Here is a 10593-nt window from a genome sequence, read left to right on the forward strand (position 1 = left end):
CACTAAAAATACAAAAATTATCTGGACATGCTGGTGCATGCCTGTAGTCCCAGCTACTTGGGAGGCTGAGGCAGGAGAATTGCTTGAACCCGGGAGACAGAGGTTGCAGTGAGCCAAGATCGCACCATTGCACTCCAGTCTGGGCAACAGAGCGAGACTCCATCTCAAAAAATTTTTTAAAATGAAATGAAATAAAATAAATAAAGGTGGCCACGATGACCCAATGCATGCTAATTAGAAGTTATCTGTGTGTTCCCCCTTTCATTTTTAGCACAAACATGTTCTCCCATGGTTCCTCTGGACATTTTCCGTGTTAACACCTAAATTTTGGATATTGCTAGAGCAGAATCATATAGTTGTTACAGATTTTTGGCAGTTACTATGATAATGAAATTTTTTCTGGAATTTCATGCATAAGACTTCTGCCTAACAGTAGCTGTGTGCATACATGAGTCATACTACACAGCCTTTGGCTCCATCAAGTGAAAATGTGGACAAGTTATATTACTTCTGGGCCTCAAAATCTAGTTTAATCATCTTAAAAGTGGAATCAGCAAGGTTGTCAGTACTAATAATCACTGGAACCGATGCTTAAGAATATGACTCAGTTCAACTACCGTGAGAATTTAGAACACATTGGATCTCTCTGATTTATTAAATGTCTTGGCTATCACATGGGATCTCTTTTACAATAATGTGCAGTGTTATGAACATTAATTGGGATAGTACACATAAACCAGACAACATTCACTTTTATGAAAGATTTTATCCAATCTTATTTTATGCATTTACCTTCCATACTGCTCTACTAGGAGTTTTAACATAATCTGCATGTAATTTAGTATATTCCATATTAAAGACCAATGAAAAAGTTAATATATAATTTAAAATATTTATGTTGATAATCCAAAAAGGAAGAACTGAGATCTATTTTTATTCCTGTTTCTGTTGGACTCCTATATAATGTATGTCATTAGCTAAACTGAATATCAGAAACACATGATTTGAAAAATAAATAATGTTTTATCTTTCTCACAAAATACAAATAGCTTTTATTTGCGTGATTATACAAATATGTACGTTCAGCTCATTAAAAAACATAACAAGCCAGGTGTGGTGGCTCACGCCTGTAATCCCAGCACTTTGGCAGGCTCAGACAGGTGGATCACTTGAGGTCAGGAGTCAGGAGTTTGAGATCAGCCTGGCCAACATGGTGAAACTCCATCTCTACTAAAAATACAAACATTAGCCGGTGTCGTGACACATGCCTGTAGTCCCAGCTATTCAGAGGCAGGAGAATCGCTTGAACCCAGGAGGCAGAGGTTGCAGTGAGCTGAGATTGTGCCACTGCACTCCAGCCTGGGCGACAGAGCAAGACTCTGTCTCAAAAAAATAAATAAATAAAATAACAAAGTAAAAATCACTTATAAATCCCCTTCCAACCCTCCCCTCCTCCTGCACAAAATCACTATACCCTTTTGGTTACTCTAGTTAGCTAGCTGTCTAGCTTTTTAGATATTATTAAATTAAAAATATAATAATCTACCTGTTTTTAGCTTAATTTTATTCAATTGTTGACACATTAGATATATCACCTTATAGAAATAAACACAGGTCCATGCCATCATTTTTAATAGGTGCATAGTTTATGAATGCAATGAATTTAATCAGTTTCCACTAATGGACATTTATTCGCTTTCCAAATTTTTGCTATAGAGACAATCCCTATATATATATATATATATTTTTTTTTGAACACTTAGGCTGATTATAGAAAAGCTTCATTTGTGAACGTATTAATATAGAAAGCCTTACAGCTATAATATTTTCATTCAGTTATTTATTTAACAAATTATCTTCATTGAAGAGAGTAAAATTAAATAAACAGCTATCATTCCAGAAAATCCAGGCCCATAGATGTCACAGATACATGCAAAATACTGTTAGGCATCATGGGAGTAAAAAAGATAATTAAGATTAAAATGGTTCCTGACTGCTAAGGTATTTTAGATGTAGGAGAGAGACAGCTATATACACAGGCAATGTAAAAGATGAAGTCAGCAAGGCAGAAGAACTACATGTTAACAAAGCATGGAATGAGTAGTTGAATTCAGATTAAGATTACTGCTAATTTAAAGCCATTATCTTACGCTCAAATAATTACTTTAACAAATGATAGAAGAGACAAACATACTATCAACTCCAAGGCACTATGCAAGTTTTTTTTCCTATAGAAATAATACATGACATGCTTATAGCACTTAAGATAATAAAATATCCTCACAATAAGCCTGTGAAGATTATAAACGAGAAAGCTGAGGCTCAGGAAAGGAGGAGGTAATGACAGAAATGGAATTATTGTGTCATATACCAGACAGATATACTTCATATTTCCTCTAGAATGTAAGCTCCATGAGGACAAGGACTTTGTCTTACTATCCACTGAATCCCCAGTTCTTAGAATATTGTCTGGGACAGAAAAATGTATATTCAGTAAAAATTTGTTGAATAAATCAAACCCCATTTTATAGATGAGGAAATTGAGGTTCAGAAAGATTAAGCCATATACCCAAGGTCACATCATTACCCCGAATCAGTATTCTTTCTTCAACTGTAATATCTGAAATAATTTGGCTACTAGCTGAAATTTGGAAATCATTTCTGTAACACTTCAGTTGGTGCTATAGAAATAATTGTTTTGAATGTATAATTTGTACTTGTCACTAAATTTTAATTGTCAGAAACACAAAAGAATGAAATTATCTTAAAAAGAATACGTTGGATAATACTCCATATGTATAATGACAAATTTAAAAGCTACTTTTTAAACCATTTTAAGTAAGACAAAAAGAGACAGAACTTTGAATTTTTTATTAGATATAAATTTTAAAATAATGCAGCAAAAATTAGAAAGAAAAAGGACTAAATTGCTATTGTGCAGATGGATGCTGCGAGTTATATACTATTCAATATTTAATTTGGATTATCATACTTATCCATTCATTACAGTAGATGAAGAATGGTCTTTTTTGAAACTATAAGCCACCAATTGATTCAAATTACTACAGTGTTCCTGAAAACAATAAAAATGCTTTTCTCTAAAAAAAAAAAATCTACATTTCAAACTATCTCCCAATTATTATGAAACACTAGAGTATTAAAATTGCAATGTAAAGCATTAAAACAGATTGCATCCCTGTCTGAAAATCCAGAACGTATCAATAACTCAATAAATGTACAGTTTATTCAGAAACTACAGAGTTACTGAGTTCTGTTTACTGACATATTTCTAGAATATTTATATTTTCTATGTGGTAGCTATTCATATATATCAATACTTTCAAACCTAAACTCATAATATTTGAAAGTTGTACAACTGAATTCACTTAGAAGTCCACTGCAATAAGTAAACTGTAAAATAATATTCTCAACTAAAAACATGGAAAGAAACAATATCCTAGATCCATTTGGGGATCAAGTTTTTTGTCAAGAAAAACTCTTGCCACTTTCTGAAAGTGTCTTATGTATCAGACTTCTTACCTGGCATAAATAAAATTTTAGAGGACAAAAATCCTGGAATCTAGCAGGAATTTAGTCTCATGTTTTTCCACTTATCATGTAAGAATAATGGAAATCAAAATGTGATCTTTTATTTTGTCTCTCTTAGTTTAAGCACATCCAGACGAACATTCAGTCAACTTTCTGAGTTATAAGAATTTGGTGGGCCGGGCGCGGTGGCTCAAGCCTGTAATCCCAGGACTTTGGGAGGCCGAGACAGGCGAATCACAAGGTCAGGAGATCGAGACCATCCTGGCTAACCCGGTGAAACCCCGTCTCTACTAAAAATACAAAAAATTAGCCGGGCGAGGTGGCGGCGCATGTAGTCCCAGCTACTCAGGAGGCTGAGGCAGGAGAATGGCGTGAACCCGGGAGGCGGAGCTTGCAGTGAGCTGAGATCGGGCCACTGCACTCCAGCCTGGGTGACAGAGCGAGACTCCGTCTCAAAAAAAAAAAAAAAGAATTTGGTGGTGGACTAGTATAAATGAAGTTCAGGGCTAAAATTGTAAAATCTTATTGTAACCAATAGCTTCAACTTCTATATGAAATATTTTATCAGGATCTCACACAAATGTCCTAGATCTTTCTCTCTCCTGAATTCTTAAATTGTGCCAATAAACATCTTCTAGAATGTTCTATATAAAATACACTTTTCTGAGTACTGGCACATAACTTTATTTCAGCTCACATAAATCATGTGATGACATCTTCACTTTACATGTAACTAAAGAAGGCTCACAGAAGTTAAGTAATTAGTCAGTGGTTAAAAAGGAGTCAGAGACAACATCTGCATCTGAACTACGGTTTTTGGACTACATAGTTATCCCCTATCACTTTATCTGGTAATCACATACTGCCTTACATTTGTATTACCAACTTTCACCCTCACATTTCTTAATTTTTCCTACATTCAAGTCTTTAAGAGCAACAAATTGTGTTGTGCTTTGGTATCTTATAATGTCTTTTAGGAGATTCATTCAAATTGTTTGCATGACAGAAGCATGATAGATTGTGTAAGTTTGGGTGGGTTTTAAGAATTCTCAGAGCTTCACACTTGTAAAATGGGGATGACACCAAAATTCATTGAGTGCTTACTGTTAAATGCTTTACCTGTATTAACCCATTTAATCCTCACAACAGCACTATGAGATTAGTACATTGTCTCCGTTTTAAAGATGAAAAAGCTAAAGGCTAAAGAGGTTCTCCACCCTGCTCAAGAATAAGGTTACAAGCTAGTAGGTGGAGTCAGACTTCAAAAGCCAAGTTATTCTGTCTAGACTGCCTACTCACTTAATGTTAAAACTGTCCCTCTAGGACTAGATAATGACTAAATGAAATCATATTCAACAGTAGGGGAGGATTCAAAAATAATGAACTCCTGGCAATGATTTCTTGAATATGACAGCAAAAGCACACACACAAAAAAAAAACAAAGCAAAAATAGATAAATGGCACTACAACAAACTTAAAAACTGTGTATCAAATAACACCATCAACAAAGTGACAAAAAGGCAACATATAAATAGGAGAAAATATCTACAAATCACGTATCTGATAAGAGATTAATACCCAGAATAAAGAACTCCTACTACTCAACAGCAAAAAGGCAAGTAATGTGATTTAAAAATGGGCAAAAGACTTGAATGGACATTTCTCCAAAAATGGGATGTTATAAAAATAGCCAATAAGCATATAAAAAGATGCTCAACATCACTAATCATCAGAGAAATGCAAATCCAAAGCCACAATGAGATATCACCTCCCACCCAAAGATAGGTACTATCAAAACAAACAAAAACAGAAAATAGTTGTTGGCAAAGATGGTGAGAAACTGAAACCCTACATACTGTTCGTGCGAAAGTAAAATGGTGCAGTCGCTACAGAAACTGTATTGTGGTTCCTCAAAAACTAAAAACAGAATTACCATATGATCCAACAATCCCACTTCTGGGTATCCAAAATAATTGAAAGCAGGATCTTTGCATATCCTTGTTCATAGCAACATCATTCATAATAGCCAAGAGGTGAAAGGAACCCAAATGTCCATAGACAGATGAATGGATTAACAAAATGTAGTATATATACACAATGGAATATTATTCAGTGTTTGTTTTTTTTTTTTTCTGAGACGGAGTCTTACTGTGTCGCCCAGACTGGAGTGCAGTGTTGCGATCTTGACTTACTGCAACCTCCGTCTCCTGGGTTCAAGCGATTCTCCTGCCTCAGCATACCCAGTAGCTGGGATTACAGGCATGCGCCACCATGCCTGGCTAACTTTTTTGTATTTTTAGTAGAGATGGGGTTTTATCATGTTGGCCAGGCTGGTCTCAAACTCCTGATCTCAAATGATGCGCCCGCCTCGGCCTCCCAACGTGCTGGGATAACAGGCGTGAACCACCGCGCCCAGGCTATTCAGTATTCTTTTAAAAAGGAATCCTTCACATGTTACAACATAAATGAAACGTGAGAACGTTTTGCTAAGTGAAGTAAGACAGTCACAAAAAGATAACTGCATGATTCTACCTATCTGAGGTAACTAAAGTAGTTAATATTCACAGAAACACAAAGTAGAATGGTAGTTGCCAGGGTTTTGGGAGACCGGGCAATAAGGAGCTGTTTAATTAGTACACAGTTGTGTTGTAAGATGAAGAAGTTCTTAAGAGTCTGCACAACAATGTCAATATACTTCACTAATGGACTGTACACTTAAAAATAGTTAAGAACCGTAAATTTGGTGGGTTTTTAAACCACAATTTTAAAAATTATTAACTCTTTATTTTCCTGTCCTCACGCGTATAGTGTTAGGAGGCAATGTAACGGAAAGGATAGAGAGAAAAGCAAAGAGCACAGGGCTTCAACGACGTAGGGAAAAAAAATTTAAGAGACAACAAAATAAGTATTTTCATTAACAATTTTCTACAATTAATTGAATCTATCAATAACTTTCTTCTATCGATAACTTTCTTCTTAATCTGGAAAAAGTAACGGCAAGGCAACACTGTAGCGGTTAAAGACTTTTTGAAGTCTGAAAGTTCAGCTACTATTCTGACTTTGCCACTAATTGTTGTGTGACCTTGGTTAAGATATTTTCATTCATTCGCTAATTCATTCATTCATCCATTCATTCATCAAAAAGTCTGTTTCCATGTGGGTATACCTGGTCAAATGAATCCCATACCTCTACACAGAATTGCTCTGAGGAATAAATGAAATAATCCATGCAAAATGTTAGGCATAACTATTAGCACTTTGTAAGTGCTCAATAAATGTTGGCTATTATTACTCTGAAGCCTATTGAGTAGGACAATAAATAAGCTGAATTCAACTAAAGGAAACCCAGTACCATATTCCTCAGAGATTTGGTTCATCGATAATTATGGTGTTATCAAATCAGATACTATTCAGCAATCATTACTGACTCTTGACCATTCTTGCCGAATGTGTGCTCTTCTCTTTTAAAGGAACTCTCTCCCAGGGAAAAGCAATGTCATCTCAGGTATTCGATGTTTGCTTTGGGAACAGTTTTCTACAGATCTCAGAAATGATGGTACCTGAGATTAGCCACTAGAGTACCCCGTTCCTCTCACTTCGATAGGGGCCTAGGCCTTATGTGGGACTGAGAATGGCGAGGAAGGGGGCCACATAAACAAAACAGATACAAATAAAGCCTCACTGTGGTAAGACGGGACCAGACAAGTCTCCTCTAGGGAGAATGAAACCTGGACATTCAGGACGGCGGAACGCGGAGCCGGCGGGCAGGCTGGTGCAGAGGAGCCTCGGGCAGCTCTCCCCGAGCCCCGGCCCGAAGCCGGGGCCGGGGCCAGGGTGGGGGTGTGTCGAGATGCTCCCTACCGGCCTGGGGCTGGGGATGGCTCAGGCAGGCCGGGGCTCCGCAGGCTTCCAGGAGGGGCCGAGGTGGGGGCAGGGGCGGGCTACGCGGTGGTCTGGGGATTGGGCAGGGAGAGAAGGGACGCTGAGGTCTCACCGCGGGCCGAGGGCAGTGGGTAGAGCTTCTCGGCTTTCTGCAGGAAGCGCTGGGCCTTCTCGCGGTTGCCGGCGTTCAGGGCCTCCCGGGCGATCTCGACACATTTCTCAGCCTCATCCCTGTTCCCCTCCATAGCTTGCTCCTTCTTCCGTTTCCTCTCGCAGCGCAGCTAAGAGGGGCGGAAGCCGCCGCCGCGGAGGAGACGAGGCGGACCGGCTGGGGGCGTGCGGCGGCAGGCTGGGAGGAGCGCAGGGGACCGCGGCAGCGGCGGCGACGGTCCGGGCTGACGGGCGGGCTTCGCAGCTCCGCCTCCTCACGGCGGCCTCCCTGCCCCCCGCGGGCCCCTTAGGGTGCTAGCCGCATCCGTCCTGACCCAGGACCAAGCTCCTGGGCCCGGGCATCCGAGCTGACTCGGTGGTCCGCGCACGGCGCCGGTAGGCTAGAAGCTGACCTGCCCGCGAGGCGAGCAATGGCAGCCGGGCTGCCCATCGCGGAGTGGGGGGTTCCGCCCCGGACTCAATTTCCGGCATTGGAAGCGCCGTGCCCTGTGACCTCCGGGCACGGCCCTCACAGATGGGGGCATGAGGACTGGATGGCGGAAGGGGACACTCGTTTTCAGTTAAATTCCCAGGGCTTGGAGGCCCCGCCTCTGAGCCCCTCAAGCGAGGGACGATGCGGTCAGGTGAGGACCAAGGTGTCAGTCCAGTCTCAGCACTTCCGGGACACGTTAGAGCGTCGTTTGAACCTAATCTTAGGGCTTGTATGACAGCCTTATTTCAGCTGCATTTTTTTCTGACCCAGATGTCAGGCTATCCAAGTAAGTACAAAGCAGTTTAATTTGTAGCTTGCAACGAGTGGTACAGAGCGGCCCTAATCCTGTGTATCCAAAACAAGGGAGGAATCAGCCTCTCAAGTGTTGCCCTAACAAAAGCAAACTTTTGATTTCACCTTTTCCTTCCCATTTGGAACATTACCACTTGCAAGTATGGTGTCATGTTAGTCTTCACGGTGAGGGTGGGGGGAATGTTATGTGCAGTTTTAATTTTTTTAAAAACCATGACAAACTGTGGAAACGATCTGCTCAACCCAACAAGGTAACAATTTTTACAAAATGCTGTGAGCCAAGCTGTTACCTTCTAATTACCACCAGAACTCGGTACTTTCAATTAAGAAACCCTGCTTCTCTTCAATAAAATGGAGATAGTATATCCCCAATGATGTTACTGAGTGCTTAACAATTTCAGACTTCAAAGCAGGGCCTAGCACGTAGCACTATTAGCTTCAGAGTTTAAATTCAGAGTTCATTATGTGGATATACAGGACATTCCTACCTATTCTCTCCCTCCCCAAGTCCACCACACTAACAGCATACTAGTGCAGTGCTGTCACACAGCAAGCAAAGTCGATGCACAAACTGAAATGGTCCCACTCCAGCTCCTGCCAACTTTTTAAATTAAAACTTTAGTAGCTTATTATGTAACATTAAAAATATATACTTGGTCTATCTCACTTTGTTGATCTAGATTTGACAGTTCAGTCACAAATGTGCTTAGTTATTGCTGCTAGATATTCATAACAAATTCCTATTATAATCAAGCCAATTTAATACACAACTAGTTTGGGATATGACCTTTATTGAGCTTATCCACCAGAGTGGAAATAATGTCTGTACAAAACCAAATGTTTGTTACTATAACTTCTGCATCACAATTAAAATCCAAACAGTTTTTTAAAAACAGTCAACTCAATCAAAACCCACTACTTCAGAATCAATAGCTTCTTTGAAGCCACAGTAACACTTAAATATGGTTAAGACTCGAATGCAGAAATTTGGTTGGTTGGAAAGCTAATTAAACTTCCAACTTGCTCAAATAGAATTACAAAAAGGCAAAATTGTGTTTTTCACAGAGATACAGTCCACTGGAATCACCAACACTGGACAGCTGTTAAGAGTATTTAGAGTCCTGAGATAACAAGGAATCCAGGCATCCTTTAGACAGTCTTCTGTTGTCCTTTCTTCCCAATCAGAGATTTGTGGATGTGTGGAATGACACCACCACCACCAGCAATTGTAGCCTTGATGAGCGAATCCAATTCTTCATCTCCACGAATAGCAAGTTGCAAGTGACGAGGGGTAATACGCTTTACCTTTAAGTCTTTTGATGCATTTCCTGCCAGTTCAAGTACCTAGAAGGCAGAATCTAATCAGTTCCCTTCCAACTTTCCTTTGACCAAGATTCAGAGAACAGAATAAAACCCTCACAAACGCTTGTCTACCAACTGGACTCGTTCCCCACTATCTGACTAGCAAGATATACAGGGGCACGCAATTTTAATTCAAGAGCAGAGAACTCAAGCTCAGTAGGATCCTTGTTGAACACCAGCTCCCTCTAGCGTTCTCTTAGGCCTCTCGCCGCGTTCAGGGCCTGGGAGTTTTCTTGCATCACTTTCCTCCTTCCCTCTTGCCGTCTCCCCGCCCCCCAAACCTTCTCCGGATTATAGGCGTTCACCCATTTACCTCTGCGGTGAGGTACTCCAGGATGGCTGCGCTGTACACAGCGGCAGTCGCGCCCACACGTCCATGACTGGTCGTCCTAGATTTCAGGTGTCGATGAATACGGCCCACTGGGAACTTAAATTTTAAGCATACACAAACATAAATGCACAAAAATAGGAGAACTAGATGGGGAAATTACATGCGCGCCAAAGCAAGGGGCACGGGCGCAGCAACGCGTCCCGACATAGAAACACGTGATTCCTCCCCCCATATTTATCGTAGGGGCAGCCCAAGTCGCGACACCGCATCACCCACGCATAGACGAAACGCCCATCGAGAGCCATGAATAACAAAAAAGGAGATGCAAAGAAAAACATCACGACTCCCATACCGCACGAACAACTACTGACCTGCAAGCCGGCTCTCTGCGAGCGGGAAACCGCCTTTGTCTTGGCCTTTCCGGAGTCCTTTCCAGCCTTACCGCCAGCCTGCGGCGCGCACACGCCCGCGAGCGGAGGAGGAACGGAGAATATAGAATTACCAAGGCGGCGCG

At 40.7% G+C, this 10593-nt stretch overlaps 2 protein-coding genes across 3 annotated transcripts in view; both read right to left on the reverse strand.

Annotated features, from left to right (window-relative positions):
• DNAJB14 (DnaJ (Hsp40) homolog, subfamily B, member 14) overlaps positions 1–7831 on the reverse strand; it is a 50436-nt gene extending 42605 nt beyond the window's left edge. For both annotated transcript variants that reach the window (XM_011943197.1, XM_011943196.1), the window contains exon 1: positions 7544–7831. In XM_011943197.1, coding sequence (XP_011798587.1) covers positions 7544–7647 — 104 coding nt within the window. In that variant the 5' untranslated portion in view covers positions 7648–7831. The remainder of the gene's footprint in view (positions 1–7543) is intronic.
• Positions 7832–9157: 1326 nt separating this feature from the next.
• LOC105512667 (histone H2A.Z) overlaps positions 9158–10593 on the reverse strand; it is a 2428-nt gene continuing 992 nt past the window's right edge. Inside the window, exons 2-4 of the mRNA XM_011943198.1 lie at positions 10451–10528; positions 10062–10175; positions 9158–9730 (exon numbers count right to left, since the gene is read on the reverse strand). Of these exons, the coding sequence (XP_011798588.1) occupies positions 9536–9730; positions 10062–10175; positions 10451–10528 (387 nt within the window). The 3' untranslated portion in view covers positions 9158–9535. The remainder of the gene's footprint in view (positions 9731–10061; positions 10176–10450; positions 10529–10593) is intronic.

The sequence above is a fragment of the Colobus angolensis genome, unplaced genomic scaffold, assembly GCF_000951035.1.
Source record: "Colobus angolensis palliatus isolate OR3802 unplaced genomic scaffold, Cang.pa_1.0 Scaffold217, whole genome shotgun sequence".
Lineage (NCBI taxonomy): Eukaryota > Metazoa > Chordata > Mammalia > Primates > Cercopithecidae > Colobus > Colobus angolensis.